Source organism: Phasianus colchicus, chromosome 17 (genome assembly GCF_987193195.1).
Source record: "Phasianus colchicus chromosome 17, bPhaCol1.hap1.1, whole genome shotgun sequence".
In the NCBI taxonomy this organism is placed as follows: Eukaryota; Metazoa; Chordata; class Aves; order Galliformes; family Phasianidae; genus Phasianus; species Phasianus colchicus.
Window position 1 is genome coordinate 5,600,495 of NC_143452.1, and position 22,442 is coordinate 5,622,936.

The 22,442-nt window shown below is 52.6% G+C and overlaps 1 protein-coding gene across 2 annotated transcripts; it reads left to right on the plus strand.

Moving 5' to 3' along the window:
* Positions 1-8,432: 8,432 nt before the first annotated feature.
* On the plus strand, positions 8,433-21,238 carry ADA (adenosine deaminase). 2 transcript variants are annotated; one of them, XM_031590868.2, is made up of 11 exons: positions 8,433-8,627; positions 12,709-12,770; positions 14,091-14,213; positions 14,293-14,436; positions 15,583-15,698; positions 17,196-17,314; positions 17,718-17,789; positions 17,902-18,003; positions 18,152-18,219; positions 18,334-18,463; positions 19,458-21,238. In XM_031590868.2, the coding sequence occupies exons 1-11, from the start codon at positions 8,592-8,594 to the stop codon at positions 19,557-19,559; spliced, it is 1,074 nt and encodes a 357-aa protein (XP_031446728.2). In that variant the 5' UTR covers positions 8,433-8,591; the 3' UTR covers positions 19,560-21,238. The 2 variants fall into 2 exon arrangements, with proteins under 2 accessions (XP_031446728.2, XP_090008407.1); XM_090152281.1 differs by lacking the exon at positions 19,458-21,238 and adding an exon at positions 18,576-19,451 and having other exon boundaries at positions 8,519-8,627.
* Positions 21,239-22,442: the final 1,204 nt, after the last annotated feature.

Consider the following 22,442-nt stretch of genomic DNA (forward strand, 5'->3'; position numbering starts at 1 on the left):
AGCACATGGGGTTGGATGCACGTGGTGTGGATTTGGACTCACCACATCACACGGGTTCTGCCTTCTGCAGGAGCACGGAGCAGTGCTTGAGCAGCTCATCATGTAAATACTGTTACAACTCTTCCCCTCTGGAGCATGTACCCAATCTGTGTTTTGTACCACGTGTCATTTCATGGCTGGGGATTCATCCCACAGTTGTGCTCTGTGGTTCCCGTGGCATTACTGTCAAGTTTTGGGGTTTTTTTTTGTGGTCAGTTATTGCAAGGATCTAAATACATCTCCTGGGAAGCTCTGCTGTTTCTATAGAAATGAAGGAACCCACTCAGCAAACTGACTTTCTTAGACAGCCGTGTTTCTTCGTGCTGTGCCATTGAACACGCCGTGGTGAGCAGCCCTGCCAATCTCTAATTTTTTGCTCCATTCATCTGTACTCACATCCCTCTGCAATGGCTGCACACCTTGCTCTCCCTCCATCCCTTCCCTTTGCTTGAGCCTCTTCCTTTCCTTACTGACAGCTCAGGACAGCCAGGATCCCTGAAGTTAAAAGGGCTGCTTATGGCTGCTTCCATTCTCTGTGGCCACGTCCATCCCCTCGGGGACCACCAGCCACGGTGAGGGGCAGCCATGCAGTCCTCTACCTTGAGATCACCACATCCACCCCAAGCCCAGGCGAGGAGAGACGAAAAGTATTTACCATCTGGTGGCCATCCAAGTGACTTGTGAGAAAAGAATTCCGGGCTGCCGTCCAGCTCCTGACAGTCAGGCAGCGGCACCAGAAACCCTCGGCTCCAGCTGGGACCGCTGACCCCTGTGGGCTGCCATGGGGGGCCGGGGCTGAGCGCAGAGGACCCCATGAGTGGGGCTCTGCGGTGGTGGCCGTCCCATTCACAGCCCCTGTGCCTGCAGAGAGGAAGGAGCTGAGGTTGCAATGGGGAGTCGATGGGCTGTGGCGACCGAGAAAGGGCTCTGTTAGCCAAAATCATGGAGAATGTCATAATTCAGACTCGAGGGGCTTATCGCTACAACATCCAGCTGTGTTGAGAAGGGCCAGCGCTGCTTCTTAACAGGTATCGCAAAACCTGGGCAGCAATTCAGAGTGACTCTCTGCTGAAGCCCAGACGAGAGCCATCCATAACTGTCCCCGTAAGTTAAACATTCAGATAACCCAAAGAATAAGAATTTTGTAAGATGAAGCTTGGAAGCCTCAGGCAAATGAATCTTCCCATTATTATTTGGAAAACAGTGTCAGGAATCATCACGTATCAAGTGTTGTGAGCCTCGGAGAGATTATTTTTGGTACAAAGCATCTCCAAACACGAGCTTCTTTTACAATCTCACTGGTTGTCTCCCAGACAAGATATAAACCCAGACCCTGACCTCATGGGTCCAGACCCTTGGTATTTTCCATGGGGCTAACTCATGTTTCCTGATCACATTGCTCATTCTTTTTGTCTATCCCTGTTTTTCTTGTGGTTTAAGGCTGAAATAAATTTTGTTCTCCAGTCCTTGTCTAGGTGGGGTGTGCTGCAGAGGGTCCCAGCTCCCAGCTCCCTCTTCCCAGTGCTGGACTTCCCAGGCGTGCACTTCCCATCAACCAGCTCCTCCTGACCACGTCCCCAGCCAAGTCCTAACGGCACAGCTGAAACCTTTAGTGTGTGTGGGATCCAGCTGAGAAAAACAAGCCTTCAGGTCTCACCATGGTTATGAAAGCAGCGATGTCGCCCGGAAAGTATGTACCAGGGAGCAGAGAGCTGCTGTGCCGAAAGGGGTGAGCGGGGGAGGTGGGCACCCGCTCAAATATGACTCAAAATCAGGGGAAATTATTTCTGATGAACGTAATTACTTCGGCTCCAGCCCTGATCAATACGAGGAGATGAAACACTCATAAACCAGCCGAGAATGTGAGCTATGCGCCGTGATTTGTAAAAGATGTTTGGCTGCAGGCTGCTGCTGTCAGGCTGCCTGTGGGGCAGGGACCTGCTGGGGAGGCTGCAAACCCACGGCCCCCAGCGAGCATCCCCTGTGAGGTAGGAGAGGAGGTCATCCCATACGGGTCTCAGTGTTCATTAAGAGCACGCAGCAGCTGGGCTGGATGGAATGCATGCTCTGATCACAGCACGAGAGCCACGGCAGCCCCTGTAGGATGGGGTTTGGGTGGGCACCCAGCACAGCTGGGCTCGGTGTCCTGGGAGAGAGGGTCTCTGGGGAGGGGTGTGCAGAAAGGGAGCGTTTGGTCTGCATGTGTCATGCAGAGTTGGTGACAGCAGCCATACCCACAGCTCTGCACACCCTGCTCCTGGTCAGGGCTTCTGCTTCTGTTTTGAGCAACCAGAGCCCCAAAGAAGCATCTTAGAAGGCAGTTCTTGGGAGCCAGGGTCCAAGAAGAGAAGCACAGCCCAACACAGTAGGGGCACACAGCTGCTTTTGCTGAGCCCAAGGAGGGACATCTCCCACGGATACCACCGAGAGCAGTGTTGTGTACTCTTGCCATCACCCACCGCCTGGCTGCAGGCTGTTTAAGCTGATTTTGGCTGCAGCTCGTGCCATCTGTACCACATTTCCAACAGTTTCTCTGTCGCCTCCCTCGGGCACAGAGCTTCCCTATCCACTTGTAGAAATCCCGTTCTCCCCGTGCTGGGGTTTTGCTGGAAAGCACAACCAGCACAGTGTGGTTGGGGTTGGGAGAGCCTCTTTCCCAGCGATGCTGCACGTGGCCCCGCTGAGCTGCGGTCTGCCACGCTGCTGCCACCCAGAGCGAAACACAAATGCTGGGAATGAAACACAAACGCTTCACCGACCGCAGTCCTTGAGCACAATGTGAGGAACCGAGCACACCAAAGCCAAAGGGAAGCTTCTCTGAGCAGCAAGCGCAGATCCTGAGCCACCTGCCCTTGTCCACCCAGAGCTGAGACCTCCTGGTGTCATCTGCCATCCCCGTCACGTGGCAGGAGGAGCTGACTGTGATGTTGCATCTTCATCATGCTCACCCTTGGTGCATCCTTGAGGTGCTGCAGCTCATGTGGTGGCACTTGGACCTGGCCGAGCCCTCACTGCCCACTCATCCTCAAGAGCCAGGGGCACCTGCTCTGAGCCGCATTCCCCAGCTACAGCCCTCCTGTCCCAGAGCACGGCCTGTCTGCGTGCTGCTCCTGGCAACATCTGCAAGGAAATAGCTGAAGGTATTGAGAGGGGAGGCAGGAAACGCTCTGCATTTTTTTTCTAAATATAATGACACTGATGCTGTTTGCAGTGGTTAAAAATAGCCGCCCAGAGAACCTGCCTTTTTCCTGTTTGCTTTGAGCTCTCACTTTCTGCGTTCTGAGGAGCTGTGTGAAAATAAACCCAGCAGAGACAATCTCAGCAGCATGCAAAGCCAAAGCAGGCGGCCACGTTCAGCACCACCAAATGCACACAGCCCAGTGGATCTGAGCTCACTTGGGCTGCTCTGGGACACCCTGAGAGCCAGCTCCTGCTGCAGGTGCTGAGATGAGAAGCTGTGTGCTCATTTTTCAGCATGGCAGAATGAGGTGTGAGGGAGGTCTGCCTGATTTATGGCAGGTGCTGCTCCAGGTGCCTTGGGAGAGGCCTTCCTGGCAGAGGATAAGTGAGCATGTGCAGGGATGGACTGTGGTGAAGCAAATGTGGTGTTGTAGGAGGGCTGCCTGGAATGCATCGCAGTCGGGGGTGGGGGATGAATGAGTGTGTCAGCCCTGTGTGCATTCCTCTGCCCTCCTCACTCCTTTCCCAAATGTCACTGGGGTGGGCGTGAGGCAGATGGGTGGGAGCATTGCTGGCACTGTGCTGGCAGAGGTTGGCATTGCCATAAAGCAGAGGTCGACGTCACCATACAGCAGAAGCTGAATTACCATATGGCAGACCCTGAAACTGCCATACTGCAAAGGCTGGAATTGCCATACAGTGGCAGCCCACCGGTCTGACCTCACGTTGTTCTTCCCAGAGCCCTGAGTCAGCTGGAAATACAGCATTTAAAATACCACTGGGCTATTATGAGTCACAGTCTGGGCCACTTTTGTGTCGCAGAGCCAGTTCTCCTGCAGACCCACACGTTAACCTGACACAATGTGGTTTTGCCAGCTGTCCTCCACCAAGCAGCTTCCCCGAGCATCCTTCCCCCAGCGGATGCTTTCCTGGGGTCTCACGGTGGGCTCTGGCCATACTCGGGGGTCTGCTCAAGCCCCGAGCCCGCGGAGGAACAGAATCCTGTCCCGTCTGGTGCCGACCTGCACCCTCCCACGGTGCCAACTTCTGGAGGAGCCTCAGCCCCAACCTCCGCACGACCGCAGCCCGACCCGGGACCCCTCAGATCGCAGCGGTGACCCCGCACCGCGCGGCCTCTGCCTCCCCCTGGCGGCAGCGCCGGGCCCGGGGACGCAGCGCAGTGCCGGGGGTTCGGGGCCGGGACACGCGGGGACGCAGCGCTCTGCCCCGAGCTGCAGCCGCAGCGCCTCCTCCGCTTGCCCCGCTCGCCCAGCACGCTGCCGTGCTCCTAAGAAAAGCCCTTCTGCTGCCACTGGGGAGAAATTTCTTCTAGCCAGGCTTGCATCACGCCTGGGGAATGGCTGGAATCGAAGCCAGCTTTGGTAGAGACAGCTGTCTACAAATTGAAGCTGTTTTCGTCCCAATAATCTGTTTTCAATTTCTTGGGCAGCCCTTCAAGCCAAGAACAGAACAAAACAAGAGCTCCAGGAGATCCTATAGAATATTAATTGGGCCAGAGCCCTGGATTAGGCGGATTAAAGCGTCTCCAGCAGTTTCCAGCTCCACACGGCAAGCATTGGTTTCTCTCAGACATTCCTTGCTGTGGCAGGAGGCCATGCCCATCTGTGTGGGGCAGCAGCCAGGCAGCCCTCAGTGCCCCCCAGCAGTTTCCATCTTGAGCTGGCATGTGGTGATGGGAGCACCTGGCTGTTTCACTCCTGCTTCTCTCCTTTGCCCTTCTGCCTCTCTCTCCATTCCTGCTATTTCTCCTTCACTGTGCAATAGTCCCTAGGGTAGAAGAGATGATCTCCACATCTCCAACGTCTTCTGGGAAGCTCTTTGCACAGCAGAGCACATTGGCTGAGGACTCCCAGCCCCATGGATGTCCAACCCAGCAGCTGCTGGGGCTGACAGCACCGGGGCACTGCATCAGGGTGGTGGAGGAGTCAGTGCAACCCCAGTATGCTCAGAAGGACGCAGTGCTGCAAGTGTCAGAGCTCAGAGGACACTAATTACCTGCCCCACCTGTGTGCCCACACACCTGGCCCAGGAGCTCTATTTAAGCACAGCCCAGAGGCTCAGACACTTTGGGCTGCACTGGGGAGTGCAGGACTCCAGCAAGGCCACACCTGGCCAGGGGGACCTTGAGCCAGACCCTGTTAGCTGCCTTCCAGGTATGGTACCATCCTGCCCCTCACTATGGCCCTGCAGGCTGAGCTCCTGGTGCAAAGAGGGACCTATCACAGCAGTACAGCCTTATGATCTTGCTTGGATCCAGCTGCCATCTCTGGGTTGGGGCATGGAGGCAGCTGTGTGAACTGAGATTGAGGTATAGGGCAGTGCTGGTCCACAGGTGTGCTGGGAGGAACTGGGAGCTCTTTCAGCTCTGGCACCACTGGTGCCTAAGGTAGAGGGCTGGGTCGGAGCCCACACTAATGGGATAAGGCAGTACTATCCCCGATGTGGTGTGGTTCAGGTACAACAGTGCTCACCCCTTCTAGTGCTGCAGGACCCCCGAGGCAGTGCCTGGCAAGGCAGGAGGCATCAGCCCAGTCCCAAATAACGCTGCGATGTAGGACTGAGAGCTCAGTTACAGCCCGTGCAAAAGCCCAAAGCTGACCTGGGTGCGTGTGTGGGGAGGGGGGTTGGGTCAGCCCCCAGAAAGCTCTCCCTGGGCACCTGGGGAGGGGTTGGAAGTGCAGCGGCAGCCTGCGGGTCAGGGCTCCGTGCTGGGACTGCGTCCTGCTGAGCTGCGGTACTGAGGAGCGTCGGAGGAGGGCAATGTTCGGCCGCTGTGCTCCGCTCAGTCCCAGGCAAAGCGGCTCTGGGAAGGTTGCATTCAGCAAATTGGTTTTTTTCCTTCGTTTTTTATCCGTTTTGGCTGTTGCAGCGAGGACGGAGATGCGCTACGCTGACCTTGCAGCCTTCCGGAGAGGAGCTGTGCTCGGGTTAATTCTGCCCTCCGGCGGCGCGACGCAGCGTCCGGCCGAGCGCTGCAATCCAATTACCGGGGCCGGGAGGGCAGCTCGGAGCGACACGTGCGGGTCCCTTCCGGCCCGAGCAGAGCTGTGCTGCGGGCGGTGCCGGCTGCGTGCGCGATCCTGGCCGCGTCCTGCTTCCCTTGTGACAGTCGGGGCAGGGAGGGAGCGGTGTGTGTCTGAATCGGGCTCTTCCTGGTGCGAAGCACTACCGGGGGTTCTGCTCCACGTGGAGGGGAGGCAGCACAGCACCCACACGAGATTTCTGGCCCTGGTGCACGGTGACCTCTCGTCATCCCAAAGCTGCGCGTGGGAAGGGGCTCTGCTCTGCCAGGGGCTCAATGCCGACGGGCTGGGTCCTGGAGGAGTTTCTAGGGTTGAAGCACTGCCAGTCCCAAACTGTTGCTCTCCTCCCCAGCACAAAGCACTGGCTCTGCTTCTCTACCTTTTCTTTGCATTACTGCCATCCTGGGGTGGCCTTTCTGCTCCAGATGCCCAGAGCAGGTCACAGTACCTCGGGGTGGCCTGATGCTCAGTACAAGCTGGCTTGGTTTTACCGTTCCTAATCCCATTAGGGGATGAGCTTGCAGCAGCCCACGCGGCTCTGCAGGCAGCTGCAGCCCAGGACATGACTGTGTGCCCTGTGCTGTGCTGGCCTTGCTGTCACTCAGCACTCAGCTGGGCATGCATTGGGTGTCCCCTGTATCTGCTATGGGAAGCTGCAACCTGCCCCAGGACAGCATCATCTGCACCCCAGAGCAGCTACTGGGAAACAAAGAAGGGATTCCAGCACAGGGGCTGGGGTGGGCTCACCCTGGGGCAGGGGATTTTCTGAATCAGCATTGGTAGTCCTTTACTGATACTACTTAAACACTTTTCCTCCTTCGGCTGCTTGCAATGGGCTGCAGTGTGATGCTTATTTTTCACACAGGTGTGAAAATGTGGTGTTTTGTTTTGTTTTGGAAAATCTAAGCCCAGCACCAGAGTATGTTGCAGTATGGCAGAGCCAATGAGGCTTGAGGCTCTGAGCAGTCATTGCTGGGGATCTAACAGGTCTCTTTCTGTGTCCTTCCCATTTCCCAGGTGGGAAACTGCTATGAGGACATCAGTAGGGAAACATTTATTTCATATCAACTATATAGATTTGCCTGGCTGAGCAGCAGTGAGGATGGATAAAGGGGTCAGGGTGAGGTCAGTCACTCAGCTCATGCCTCATTTGGAGGGCTCTAACACAGCTGGGTGCTGCTGACAGCAGCTGCTGGTGGCTCTCCTGGAAAGAGCTGAGTCAGCAAAGGCAGGCATTAGTCAGCAGGATGAAACCCACACCTCCTGCGGCACTCCTTGCTTCAGCTCTGTTCACCTCCTTGACCTTGGCTAACAGCTTTTCTCCTGGCCTCTTCTGCCTTGTTATTTCTCCTAACCTCAGCAGAGGCTGTGAGCGAGGTTGTGCCTTCAGGAGACCACGAGAGAGCACTGTACTTCGCTTGGGGACCATCTGTGCTACAGATGCTTTTGGAACAGAAGTCAGACCTCTGAGCATTGCATGCTCAAAACGAACTAGATGTTTCCAGATAGATATTTAAAAACACAAAACAAACAAAAAAACCCAACAGTAGCACAGAGGTGACGTTGTCTGTGGGAGCTCAGCAGGACAGTGCCGTTTCACCCCTGCTGCCAGCCTGCACGTCCCTGAGCTGTGTCTGCAGGCTTCCACCTGGATCAGGCTGTTGCAGGCAGTCAGAGCAGTGCTGAGCTCTGTGCCTTCCCTCAAACACTGACCCTGGTGCAAACACAGTTGGGCAACAAGAGAGAACTCCGTTTCTATCCACTTGCGGTAGCACTTACGCCTGCAGCCCCGTGCGCTGTCTCTGCTTGCACACCAGTGCAGGCAATAGGGGTGTTTTACACTGATTGAGTGATTTTTGTTTGTGGCCCAGCCTTGAGGTCTGGGGGCACCTGGGGGGGATTGCAGCTGTGCAGAGTGACTCCGTAGCACTTGATTTAGGAGATCTGGCATCACCATGGCTGCACTGGGACCAGGGCACATCACAGCAGGGAGCGGTGCCGCCTCGCAGATGCGCTGTTAGCTCAGTGGCTGCAGCCAAGGGGTGCTGCGGTGGCTGCCAGCTCGGCCTCCCAAACCCAACCCATTCTACCCTGCGGTGCTGGAGGGGGGGGGGAGCGGGGATTTCTCCTCCGTGTGCCTCGAGTGCCACGTGCATCACCTCGGGGAGGGGAAGGCAAGGAGGCGAAACGCGAAGCGTGGCTGAAAGTACCGAAGCAGCCCCCGGCTGCACCCTCCCTGCCGGCGGGGCGGGGCGGGACGGCCGGGCGGGGCGGGGCGGCGTGGAGCCGAGCGACGGTTGCAGGAACGGTAGGGGCTGCAGGAGCGGAATGGAGCGGGGTGTGCGAGTCTTCGGGGAACCCAAGGTGAGGCGGTGCCGGGCTGCGAGCCGGGCTGTGCTGCGTGTCCGCTGGGTTTGTGTGCCGTGCGTTGCGCTGGGAGACGGGCGCTGTGCCGTGCGGGGGCAGCCGGCCCCGAGCACCTCAAAGCGCGACCTGCGGCTGCCCCGCGGTTCCCCTGCAGAGCCGCTCCTCCGGGCAGCCCGGTGAGGGTACGGCCCGGGAGGTGGGAGGCCTCTGCAGGATCTCTGCTTGTATTTCCTTCTTTTCTCTCTTAAATATGTCTTTTTATTTGAGATCGTGTCTTAGTGTCTGGGATCGAAGGCTGCTCCGCTGTTTTGTTCTCCCCGTTTGCTGGGTAAATGCATTGCAATAGGCTCATTGAGTAACATACCTGTTGGAGGTGAGAGGGAAGAAGATAAGGCAGGTGTGCTCAGCAGTCACCACCTCCCGGCTGCTTTCTCTGCAGGGAACTCGCTCGTGGGCTGTCAGGAATGCTGACAGCTGGTAGTGGCTAAAGCCTGGTTAAGGCTGCTCCAGTTCTAGGAGGTGTTGGCGTTCCATCAGCTCCGCTACGGGCAAAAGCTATTCGTTCACCCCAGTGGTTTCATGGTTTTGGCTGAAAGAAGCAAGTTAAGTTCTCCTTTCAGTTGTGTTTCTCCCTGCTTGCTCCATGCAGGCAGTGGGATGCAGAAGAGAGGGAGCAGGGAGGCCCTGTGCCGTGTGTGCACGCGAATCAGCTTTGTTGTGTGGCTGTCAGTGGGATTTCATGAGTCAGGCAGTCTCTTTCAGCCCCACCAACCTGCTCACGCGAGGTCTAAAGGCAGTCAATGGGTCCTGCTCACCTCTATTCATCCCTCAGGACCCTATGCCATTGGGAACTGTCACTTTTGTGCTTTAGGGACGTTTCTGGCACCCAGAGCAGCTTTGAGCCAGGCCACGTGCTTCTCAGGGCTGTGCTGACTGCTGGCCGCTGTGGGGCTGAGCTTTGCCCCGTGCTTTCTGTGGGCCATAAAGAGCGGTAAAGGCTTGCATGGAATGGGAAGCATGGGTATTTCTTGCAGCCTGTCACCTGGTCTAAGTCACCGCGTTTCTCATTTAGAGACTCAAACCGACATCTTAAGGTGGTGGCAGATCTGTCTGCCGACAGCACCTGTGGGTTTCATGGGGTGTGAGGACAAAGCTGCATCCCTGCTGCATCACATCCCCTGGAGCAGCCTCAGCTGGTGCTGCTGGCAGGAGCTGTGTGGCCACATAGTGACATGCATGGCTCAGCTCATGGCAGCGCGCTGTCATAAATCCAGTGCTGGGGAAGCACGGCCTGTTCTTTTTGCAGAGGTTGGCATTCACCTTATCTCCTGAGGAATGATGATCTCAACATTTTTCTGCCCTAGGCTTTGACCAATTGTGGCTGTGCTTATGCAGTTATTGAAATCAATAAAGCTGGCTTCAGATTATTACCTTTTAATGTGTTGATAAATAACCCCAGGCAGTCACTGTTGAGGTTTTAAAACATTGCAGCTTGTGCTTAGATAATCTATAAATGTCTGCTAGAAATGGTCAAAGGAAAGGTAAGGTTTGTGGTTCTTCTACTGTAGCCTCAGAGCTGTGCAGCTCCAGCTCTGAGCTGCTGCTGCTGACTGCTTGGTGGATCAGTAACAGTCATCATAAGGAAATAATGGGCACCTCATATGAAAGCTCCCTCAAGTGCACTTGTGTGGACAGTGCCTTTATGCCACACAGAAGCCAGCAGAGCAGCCAGCAGATCTGTCACGGCCTGCTAGGCACTGCTGTGTGTCTGCAGCCAAAAGCACTGAGTGTCTCAGGAGCCTCTTCCTCCTCACATCACTAAACTGAAAATAATCAGACTTGGAACAGATTTGTTTGCAGTTTGCATTGGAGGTTATTTTTGAATCTTACCAAGTTTCAAAGAAAATACTGCAGTGTTTTCAAAGGGAGAGGCCAAGCCAGAGCTCTTAGCACTTCTCTCTGTTTAACTTAAAGCTGAACCATCTTGCTGCCCTCTGCTCTAGCACATTACGTGCTGTTGTTGATCTATTTTTTTCTTATTTTTGCATAGAAACAGCAAACAGTGCTCTGACAGCTCTATTCTGAGGGCACCCGTGGATCAGGGCATCTCATGTTTTTGGAGCTCATCTGGGCTTTGGGTCACTCTGTTGCCAAACTTGGGGGTTACTGAGTTGCCATAGTCCTGGGCTGAGCATGGTTGGTCTGTAAGCCCAGGTCCTTCCAAACAAAGCTAGGATTCACTATGAGATGGGATCCATACATGTGTGCCTCTGTGTCAGGGCTGCTGCTTGCTTGGGCAGCGTCTCCTGCAACCTCATGCAAACTCTTTCATCTTTATCTGTGTACTTTCCTTGACTTAAAGCAAGGTCACGTTACCCACTTCTATCTGGGAAAGCCTTAGGCTTTGTTTGCCCAAAACAAACACAGAAGAAAGGATCTGCAGTGGAGCTCTGCAGCCTCCTACAGACCTGGAAACTGCAGGGTTGGTGAAGCAGGCAGCTGAGATGCATGGTGTGAGAAGCCTCGTGCTGGTGCTGCAGAGGAGCACTGCTGCTGTCTGAGCTGCCTACATCAGCAGCAGGAGGTGGATTGCATGCACAGTGCTGAGTGTGCTTTCACATGAATGGAAGCATGGTGTTGGGGTGGCAGGGAGCATCTGAGGGATGTGTGGGGTAGGTTCAGCTTTGGGTTTTCCTGTCTGGGTGAGCAAGTCTCAGGCTGCAACTCCACCAGGAGGTCACAGGGGCTGTTGAAAACCTCAAGGAATGGAGCTCACGAGGTGTTGAAATTGCAGTCAGAGCTCAGGAGTGGAAAACGTGCCAGCTGTCCACATCTGGTGATGCAGATCATGTCCATCATGCGTTCCTTTATCTGCTGCTTTCCAGGATTAGTCCTTGCAAACAGCATTGCGAAACTCAGGGCAGGGGGAAAGATCAGACTGTGCCCTTTGGAAATCTCCATCTCCGTAGGGCTCAGGTCATGTCTGTAGGGTAGGAGGGGTAACAGCCATATCTTTGTTGGTGGGGCTGTGACCCCTGGCTGGCTGCAGTGCAGGATCACCCCCACTGGTAGCAGATGTTTACCAGATGTTTGTGGCCCACACCTGGCTGGCAGAGGTGAGACAGTCTCTCCCTGGGTGTTTTGGTATACGGGTGTCTCTCTTCATCCACACTGGAGTGAGCAAAGCTGGTCTGGAGGCTTTCCTTCCCAACAGCTGCTTTGTGCTTCAGAGTCTTCCTTTGGTACACAAATATTTATTATATGGATATTCTGTTGCTTAAAAACAAACAGTTCTAGAAACACCATGATCTAGCTGAACCATTTTACAGCTAAAATTTTCCCTCCCAGCTCAACTTCCAAATTACATTTGTTGTGTTCCTCCAAAGCTCCAGCTGCCTAATTGGAAAAGCTCATTTTCCCTTCTCTGTGACTCTTCTTCCAAAACAGGATTTCACAGGGACCTTAGTTACCGTCCCATTTCTCTTGAGTCTAAATGAATCATCTTATTTTGAAGTCAGCTTGCGAGCGCTATGGGGCAGCTCTTGTACTTCTGTGCACAGTGCCTTCTGCTTTGGGACTCCATGTGTAGCTTTACAAAGCCTACGTGCTTCGATAACGCCAAATAATTAAGATTGTATCTGGAGCAGATTCCTGGAAGCAGAGTCCAAGTTCTTGGGTTATGACTTTTATCAAGTTGACTGATGCTTGTTTGAGGGTTGTTTTTTCAACCTTCCAAGCCACACAAGCTAAGTACGGATAAGGCAGTTCATGAAAAAACACTTTATGTTACTGAAAAACACAACAAGTTTCTGAAGAGCTGTTGCTTAATCTAAAGTTGATGAGTGCCAAATCTATTATATCTGGATGTGCATCAGGAATCAGAAAATACTTGGACAATACTTCGGCTATCAAAACTGAACTTCTTAACAACGATGTTCTTCAAATGGTTTTGCATTTGGTTTTTGTGACTTGGACCCTGTATTAGCAGCATTTATACCCGTGTTAGCACTGCATGCCCATCTGCTGCTTTGCTGCAGCTCCAGGAGTACCTCTCTGATGTCTCTTTGTGTTACTGCAGGTGGAACTTCACATCCATCTGGATGGAGCCATTCGGCCAGAAACAATCTTACACTTCGGCAAGTGAGTATCTGGGGGAGGAAGGCTCCAGGTGGTGGTTTGGCTTTGGGAAGCTGGTGGGCTTTGAATAATTGGGGTGAGGACCTGGCTCTGCAGCTGTAGGCAGAAGGAGCTGAAGACTTCCTCCAACTATGATCGTTGACAGCGTGAACAAACATGAGCAGATAATCACAGATCAAGGATGTGGCAAGCTGAAAGATTTCAGGAAGCAGCTCTTAAGCACAGCTCCATTAATTTGGGGAGGAAGTCGGTTTTCGGAAATTTGGCTTAACATCAGTTCCAAAGGCAGAGGGCCGGCGCCAGCAGCCTTGTGCTACGGAGTGTCCGCAGGTGCCATCGCTGGAGTGGGACAGCTTTGCTCACGGCTGTGCAGGAGCGCTCCCAGGGCAGGCAGGGGAGAGCTGAGCCAGAGCTGACAGCAGTGTGGAAAGGGCACTGCAGGGAGGAAAGCCGATGCCTTGGCAGCGATGAGCGTCCCGTCCCCGCCGAGTGCCAGCAACTTAATCTGTGCCGATTGCATCTGAAGGCTGAGCGTGGGGCTGGTTTCCTGCCTGCCTCAGTGGGGAAGTGAGCAGCGTGTGCTCAGCCCTGCAGCGGTGCTGATGGGGCTGCTTTCCTGTGGGGTGGCTGCTGGCAGCGGGCCGCTGGAGCTGTCACTGCTGCCTTGTCTCTATTAGCAGAGAAACGTCCGTCAGTCGGCTGTAATTCATCCTGACAGTGCTGGGAAGGAAAGAGGATTAAATACAAATGTCTGGTTATTATTCCTGACTTAGGCTGGCGTTTGTGGGTAGGTGACAGTGCGTGGATGGGGAAGCCTGCCTGGAGGCGTGCGGTTCTTGGCATGCTAATGGGTGCTGTAATATGGGGCTGGGGAATGGGCTCACTCACAGCAGAGCCTGTGTGTTTGGTGTGGTCCCAAGCCTGTGATCCTCCTTGATTGCTCAGGCTCTGAAGCCTCTGTGAGAAATGACTTTTCTAAGGAAGTTTGGCAGTTCTGCTTCTGGGACTGGGAGGTGCCAAAAAATAATCCCAAGCTCCATCAGTTGAGCTCACGCTGAAGCCTGCGCTGTGCCCTGGCTCTGCTTCCACAGGGTTGCTGTGGGCTTGTAACTCCAAGCGCCTGTGTTTTCTCATGCCTGGGGTTGCCATGCTCCCTTCAGAGGTCTAGGGCCACATCTGCTCTGGAAGCACAGTGTGTGCCGTATCTCTTCTGGGAAGAAACAGCAGCCGGCTCTGCCAGCTCGAGACATGTTTGCTGTACAGAATAAGCTGATTGAAAATGTGATAACCCTCCCCATCAGTAAAATGTGGCTTCATTTCCAGGAAAAGAGGGGTTCCTCTCCCCGGCAGCACCGTTGATGACCTCATGAAGCACGTCAGCTATGAAGTACCGCTGTCGCTCAAACTATTTCTAGAGAAATTTAATCACTACATGCCCGCCATTGCGTGAGTACCCACCTCGGTGGGATCCCTCTGGATTCCCTCGTGGTGGCAGGGGTGATGGATCCCATTGCTGTCCCTGCAGGGGGGACCGCGAGGCGGTGCGGAGGATCGCATATGAGCTGGTGGAGACGAAGGCAAAGGAAGGCGTCATCTACGTGGAGGTGCGGTACAGCCCTCACCTGCTGGCCAACTGCCGTGTGGAGCCCATCCCCTGGGGACAGGCTGAGTGAGTGACTCCTCCATCCCATCCCATCCCATCCCATCCCATCCCATCCCATCCCATCCCACGGGGCTGGAGCCCAGACAGGGCTGTTTGGCTGCAGACAGCTCACCTTGCCTACCCCATCCTCCTTTCTCCTTAGGCAAAGTGTTGCAACTCAGGGGGATGCGAAGACTAATGTTTTTTGGTTGTTTTTTTTTTCATAACTTGCTGCAGCGAGTTAATTAGTAAGATTTCATCATGACTTTTAATGTAATTGCATTTTGAATTGTAAATGCTCCCACTGTGCTCCCTGGCTGGCACAGCTCAGCTCCCAGCACCAGGAGCCAGCACCCATGCGGGTTGGGCAGTGTATCTGTCACCCAAGTCCTCCAGTTCCTCCAGTGCAACCGGCTCTGGCACTCCTCCTTCTCCTAGTCCCATTCATGGTGTTTTTCCTCGTCTCATACCTCGGCGTGCTGTCATGTTTGAGTGTGCCTTGCTGCAGGCACTTAGTTCTGCATGTGTGAAGCAGCTGCGCTTGAGCTTTTGGCTGAAGCTGTTCTCCACGTGAAGGGAAGCAGGGCTCACGTAGGGTCTGCCTGCCTGCAAAGTGGAAATTGGAGCTGGGAGAGGCAGCAGTCAGCATTGCGGGGGGCTGGTGATCTCCTGGTCCCTTGTCTCAATGTCACCTGTGCTCTAATACATGTCTAATGAAACCAGGGCTTGATGGACCCTTGCAGAACATGTTGCAGTGGCTTTTGCTGGGACAGGTGCTGACTGAAGTCTGGCTTTACCCTCGTACAGATCACTGGCCAAAATATGTCTCAGCTGGGTAGGAGGGACCCCACAGGCCTGTTGTACAGGGGTATTAGGGCACCTGCTGCTGTAAAAGTGCCCCAGTGGGATTGGCAATCCTGTTCCTTGTCACTTTGCTAAACTGTACTAGACGTCCCTGCATGGTTTTATGTCTGACATCTTGTAAACAAGGGTGTGGTGTGGGTGTAAATGTGCTTGTTTGCTTGGGGGATCTGGTTTGTGCTCTTGGGGATGTTGCTACGAGCAGGATCTGGGAAGCCTTGCCTTTGTGGGATCTCTGCTCACTGTGGGTCCCTGCAGCTCCTGCCCACCCACAGCACTGCCCAGCCTCTCACCATCTCTTCTTCCCCACAGGGGGGACCTCACTCCGGAGGAAGTTGTTAACCTCGTAAATCAGGGACTGCAGGATGGAGAAAGGGATTTCCGCATCAAAGCCAGGTCTATTCTATGCTGCATGCGCCATATGCCAAGTAATGTATTGCAGCTCACCTGCTGCTCTGCTCCCCTTCCCTGATGCGTGGCGCGGCAGACATCCCCTGGGTTCAGGTCCCTGCAGAGATGTGGCCCTAGGTGTGATGTGGGACTACACACGCTGAGACTGAGCTTTTTTCCCTCTGGCAGGGCCCTCTGCTCCTATAAAGGCTCTGCTGGTTGTGAAAATGGAGCAGATCAGGAGAGCTAGCTGAAATCTCCTGGGGGAGCTGTGATTCCTGCACCCTGCACCCTGCCCAAGGACCAGAGCTCTCCTAGGGCAGCACAGCCAAAGCCAACAGCAGCGGACAGGCTGGCCACTAACTTGCTGCTGGTTTTAAATGGAACGATACATAGAACAGACTTAAGCTCCAAATACCGAGGGTGTTTCCCCAAATTGGCAGTTCTAACCTTATTCAGTAGCAGAATTCTGTTGGGCTGCTGAGTTCCATGAACGTCTTCACCTCGGGAGAAGTGCAGCTGGAGCAAGTTGCATGGCCTTAGCTGTGAATGTCTTCAGATCCTCACAACATTTTTCATCAGGTTTAATAAGATGAACATTTTTGCTAAGAAAAATATGGCCAATTTGTGCCTGAATATAAGAAAAATTAGATTCCAGGAAAAGGGAAGATTTGAGGGTGACTTTTTTCTATTTGCTCAATGAAACCAAAGCAAAAATTTGAAACCTTGACCGTTGGGCTTCTGATTTCTAGGAAGAAAGGCTGCTGAAACAGGAAGCTGTAAGCTGTGTCCAAGGTGTCTGCAGCTGCAGTACTGCAGGGTGTGGGCAGCACTTGCATCATGCGTTTGCATAACAGCAAGAGCTCCTCTTGGAAACAACTGAGTCTGCATTTTAGTGCATGTGCTACCTGAAAAGGTGGTGTCAGGGCACAAAGTTTTTCCCTTGAGGCCACCTTGGAACTTAGGAATTGTTGGGAGAGGCAGAAATGTCAGCCAGAGATAGTGCATATTGAAGTGGTTAATAAAACAACGGCTGCACCTGATGAGTTTGAAAGTAGTGATAAAAGATGATGAATTTGCACCAATTTTCTTATGTGTTCATATGACTTCAGGACTGTAGGTGCACAGCAGGTGCCTGTTAATAATTAACACTGGAGTTTATCTCTTGTTTCTTGTCCCTCTTGTTAAGGGTAGGTGCAGTATCAGCTAATAGATGCATTTCCTTTTCAAGAGATTATACTGTGTCCTGGTCAGAGATAACTCTTGAGTACATGTTGGCCATTTGTTGCTCTGTTTCCCACTGATACCAAAAAGATAAAACTGCCAAAGGTTGGTTTGCCAGGAGGCTTTGCAGCTGCTTTCCATCATCATGTCTGGAGGAGCTGGTGATGCTGTGCAGCGGGGCGGGATTGCTGCTGTGCAGAGGTGCAACCAACCTCAACTATCCCATGACACCACATCCCAGGGTTAGAAAGCGCTCAAGGTGTGTGATTATACAAAAACTTTCTCCTGAATACTGGTGCTGTCTTTTCCAGGTTGGTCTCCAGAGGTGGTGGAGCTGTGCAAGAAGTATCAAAACAACTCTGTGGTGGCCATAGACCTGGCTGGGGATGAGATGCTGAAGGCTTCTTCTGATCATAAGAAGGCTTACGAGGTTTGTTGAATAAACTTCTTTAAAACAACGATAAGAAAACACCCACAGGGTTATTCCTGCCTAGGGGACATGCAGCACTTTATTCAGACCACAAACAACTGGGAGAGCTTAAAAATTAATTGCAGCTGTTAAAAATATTTTGTTGATCCCATGTTTATATCCCAGTGGTTCACAGCAGACGTGGGGCTGGAGCTCAGTGAAACAGCTGGGCTGCCATCACTGCCTGCCCCTGCCCCGAAGCTTTGAGTGCCCATGGGCAGGGAAATCCTGCTGCTGGTGGTGTTACCACTGACGTTCTGTGAGTCTGTGGTTACCAGCCTCGTCCTTTGTGGGCTGGGGGGCTGTTGGCAAATGGGACCTTTCCTCAGGGTCAGACCCAAGCGTTGCCTCCCTCGCCTTGCAGGAAGCAGAGCGATGCGGCATCCATCGCACCGTCCATGCTGGGGAGGCTGGGCCGGCTGCCATGGTCAAGGAGGTACGAGGGGTGCGGGGTGGAAGCCCCATGGCTGGCCCCATAGGAAGCCCAAGTGGTTTCCATGTTGGCCTTGCCGTGCTCGTGGGCTGCAGCTGCTCTCCCTGCTCCCCAGGCTGTGTACGTCCTGAAGGCTGAGCGCATCGGCCATGGCTACCATGTGCTGGAGGACCCCGAGCTGTACAGGGAGCTGCTGAGAACCAAAATGCACTTTGAGGTGAGGCCTCAGCACGGCAGAGTGGGAGGTGGGAGTGCCTGGGCAAGGCCCTGGGCTGCTTTGCCTGCACGCAGCTATCTGCCCGTGCAGTTGTGGTTCAGGTCTGCATGGCTGATCCTGTTTTACTCTGCTTAACTCCCACAACCAGGTCTGCCCCTGGTCCAGCTATCTGACTGGAGCATGTCTTCCGGACTTCAGGAAACACCCAGTAGTTCAGTAAGGCTTACAAATAATGTGCAATCTTAAAAGTCCCCACCCAGTTGTGACTGCTTCGAGCTGCTGTGCTGCAGCAAGGTTCTTACCCACTGTTCTGAACCGAGTCCCTTACAGGTTTAAGAAGGATCAAGCTAATTATTCTATCAACACCGATGACCCCCTCATCTTCAATTCCACCATTGACAAGGATTACAGCATAGTGAAGGAGTACATGGACTTCACTGAGGAGGATTTCAAGAGAGTGGTGAGTTGACCTCGGCTGATGCTCTGCAGGAGTCCTGGTGAAGCCCAGAGACATCAGCTTTTTTTTCTTTCTTCATAAACCAAGAGTTTTCAATGGAAATAAAATCCTGCAGGGCTTCATGCAGCATGGAAGCTGGAGGCATCGCATGGCTGTGTTTGGTAGAAATAGTCTAGGAAGATCTACAGAGCAGGTCTGAGCAGTAGGAAGGAAGGGACCTTTTGCTGTTTTACATCAGTTTGGAATTGTAGGGAGGTTATTTTGAAGCCTGCCCCAAAAGTTACTAAGATTCAGCATCTACAAAAGTGCTTGCAGTTTTTGCACTTGCAAACTAAACTGAAAACAAAATGACTCCTGGTTTGGTGTTCAGTCACTTGTGTCTTATAACCAGAAAACTGGCTTTTTTCATTGATTTTTCCAATTACTGACCCAAGGTAGAAAGACAGGCAGGTGTTGGGAGTCTGGCTTATCCGCACATCAAAGGGAGCTATGCTCATGACTCCCACCTCCTTGTCTGCAAGGATATTTGCTTGGAAGCAGGAAATCCAGGGTGCACTGAAGGGCAGCTTGGAGCTGAGGTCCCTGGATGCCAGCTGTCCTTTCCTGCCCTTGCAGAAGCCAAACAAAAGAAACATCCCTGCATGAGGCCGGCCAGCAGGTGACATTGTGCAACCAGGCTGTCACACAGCATGCATCAAGCTGCCACCACCAGCTGTGCTGGCACAAAGAGAAGCCGTAGTGTAGGATACGCTCTTTAGACCCATTCCTACCAACTCCAGAGTATTTAAAGACCCCCTCCTTGTGCCTGCTGCATTCCTCTTGGGATTGCTGCTAGTGGGAGAGACAGAGCAGCTGCCCTGGGAAATGAGTCTGTGGAAGTGTATCTTGGAGTAGAAACTTCACCTTCCCTCAGCCTGGTCGGAGATATTAGGATATGTACAACAACATCTCTGGTGTGTCTTAACATCTCCCTTCTGTTCTCCATCTGCCTTCTCAGAACATCAATGCAGCTCAGTCCAGCTTCTTACCTGAGAAAGAAAAGCAGGAGCTTCTTAACACGCTGTATGAAGCCTATGGGATGATGCCTGCCACCTCGTGATGCATCCTGAGAGCCAGCGTGGAGCACTGGCCCCTTCCTCGTGTGTGCTTGGCTCTGCTCTGCTGGGGAGCAGCAGGAGGAGGTGCCAGGGGTCACCATTACTGGTGCCCAGTGTTAACCCTTACAGCACTAAGCACAATCAGGCTCCTATCATACACACCCACACATCACCTCCATGAACTGTGTCCCAAATGGACATCCAGCTTCCTCTTGCTGTTGAGCAAGCAGATTCAACTCCTCCCTTCATCTGCTGCTTCTGCCCAATAAGTGAGAGCAGAAGGAGGTCCCCTGCCATGCCTTACCCTTTTTCTGCATTACAGGAATAACCACTCCTGTGACTGTGGCCAGGATTAATCTTTGCCTTTCTCGGGAAAAGGTGTGCCACAGAGGAAGCATGCGAGCACTTTGGAAGCAGAGGATTTCTTCCCATTCATGCAGATAGGGAGGTTTGGCTACAGCGAGGTTTACCTGTGGTTAGGCTTGTGCTAACAGGACTAGGACAAGAACAAGCTGGGAACTGGTGCACAAGCCTGAAGGTTTTCTGTTTGGTTTTGTTGTTGTTGTTTTAAGAAAACCTTTCTGGCATCCTCCCTCAGCCAAGGAGTTCTGTGTCTCAGGCCTTACAGTGTCACTGCCACAGAAGCACACAGCTTGTGCTCTAGCTGTGCTCACACTTGCATAGGAAGTTGGAACACTTTTACCATTTTGGGCCAAAATCTGCCTTCTGGGATTCTTCCCAGTTTTGTGCTCACCCTGGGGAATTCCTGTGAACTACATTTTGCTCTTCCTGTACCTTTGTTTAGAACCCTAGAAAAATTGTGCTTGATTGCCTGCTTTAGTCATTCTGTGCTCTTTCTGACTTGTAATCTTTAGGCACTGTTAAAACCCAGTGAGTAAATGAATAAGCTTGGGCCCAATATCAACTACTGTCTCAGGTTCTATCTGAATTGCTTCTCTCACTTAACCACAGCACTGGCTAAAGTCAGATCTTCATTTTGGTGGAGAATTTACGAGGAAATATTCACCAAAATTCCATTTTGCATTACATGACAGTATTCTTTGCTAATATGCAATAGAGCCATGCATCCAGAGGAGAGACCATAATTTTCCAACAGTCAGAGAGCATCTTGGTGCACCTGAGGAGGGAGTGTGATGTGTGGCATGATTTAGGTGGCTACAAAGACGTGTGCTCCAAAGATACTACGCCAAAAAGTTGCCTTTGGCAGAGGGCTGTGGTGGTGGTGTGTAGCATCTGCCTCGCTCTCAGCCAAGCACCTGAGTGCTGGGAACGTTTCCATTCTTTCTAGGCTTTCATATTTGTCTTCTCAGTGAAGTACTCATCTCTGAAATACATGGTGCATATCTACACATAGATAGGAGAGTGAATTTCTTACTTTTATAAAGAAAATGATAAATCATTACATTTAAGAATGTTGCTGTTAGAACCAAGCTTTTTTGGGTAATTTTTCTCAAAAAAAAAAAAATGTTGCTGAGAAATTGTTTGGATTCTGGACAGTTGATTGTTAATCCTGTTTAATAAATTAACAAATTTATATGAAAACAAATGCTCTTGCCTTTCTGCTCAGGGGAGTTGGCAGGAGCCCTCCTCCATGCTCTTTGGTGTGAGCTGTCATACCCCTGTTTGGGTTAGTGGGTCGGTGTGTGGTGCTATGGCAGCCTGCCTCCTCCTGTTACTACTTTGCTCTGAAAGCTTTAATGCAGGGCAGGGAAGAGGGAAGGTGCCCCTCTTGTTAGACTTGCAAGCTGGATTTGTTGATGCATGTTGTTCTGACCTCACGTGTCTCTTTAGTAATCACAGAAATGCCTCTCTTACCCTTTGAAGCAGCAGATTGTCACTGTGTGCTCTCACTTTTTCTGATGTGTATCAATAATAGTTTACGTTTTCTCTCTGTTTCCTGAGTTTTGCACAGCTGTTTGATGCTGACTTAAGGGGTGCAGCCTGGACTGTGATGCTGTTGGACTGCTTTATCAGGTGTTTTCTCATTGACTCCCCCATCCTTTGGTACATGTTTGGAGTTCTGGGAGGTACTGCATGCTGAATTTCCATCTGAAATCAAAGGGCCAGAGCATCTGTGTGCTCAGCAGTTTTGCAAGTCACGATGTTGCTGGATTCATGCTGTGTCTATGGTCTCAGTGCAGGCAGATGAGTGGCAGGGGAACCTGATGCCTGTGCTCTGAGGCACAGAGGGTGAGTTGAGGGGTCACTAGTGACCTGGCTAAATATAACAGCAACAGCTATCTTCTGACCAGGGAGACCCAAGATTAGCTCATGCTTGATTTCTGGGGGTCATGTGTGGTGTGCAGTCCTTCTGCACCGCCCTTCATGTGCATATCTGAACAAAAATACTGCTTGGTGGAAGCAAGGAGAGCTATAAATGGAGCTTAAAGCCCAAACTATACCGTCAGCCAGGACAGGAGCTAGCTGCTGGTTTGCCCCAGGGTAGCAGGGGGTAGGATCTTGGCATTGCCTGGCAACAGAGCTGTAATAGTATCCTGGCAGCTTCCTTGATGCCAAGGAAGCAGATGAAGCCTCCATCTGGCTGCCAAGTCCTTGTTCCTGTGTAGGTCATTGTCTCATCCATTTCTGTCCTGACCCTGTAGTCATTGCTTCTTGGAGACCAGGGGGCAATTTGCCCTCTGTCTGGCAGCAACTTCTCTGCTTATTTATGGGGTTGTTTGCTCTGACAAATCCCAAATGTGGTGTTCAGTTCTTTCCAAGGTTGTGGAGGAGATGCTTGTCCCTGTGTCACCGCTGGAGCTTTTCTGACATCAGCCCCTGCCCTGCTCAGGACCCAGCAGTGCGTGTGGGGCTGGAGCTGTTCCAGTGCTCTGCCAGGCTCCTGGGTGGGGAAATGCAGGCAT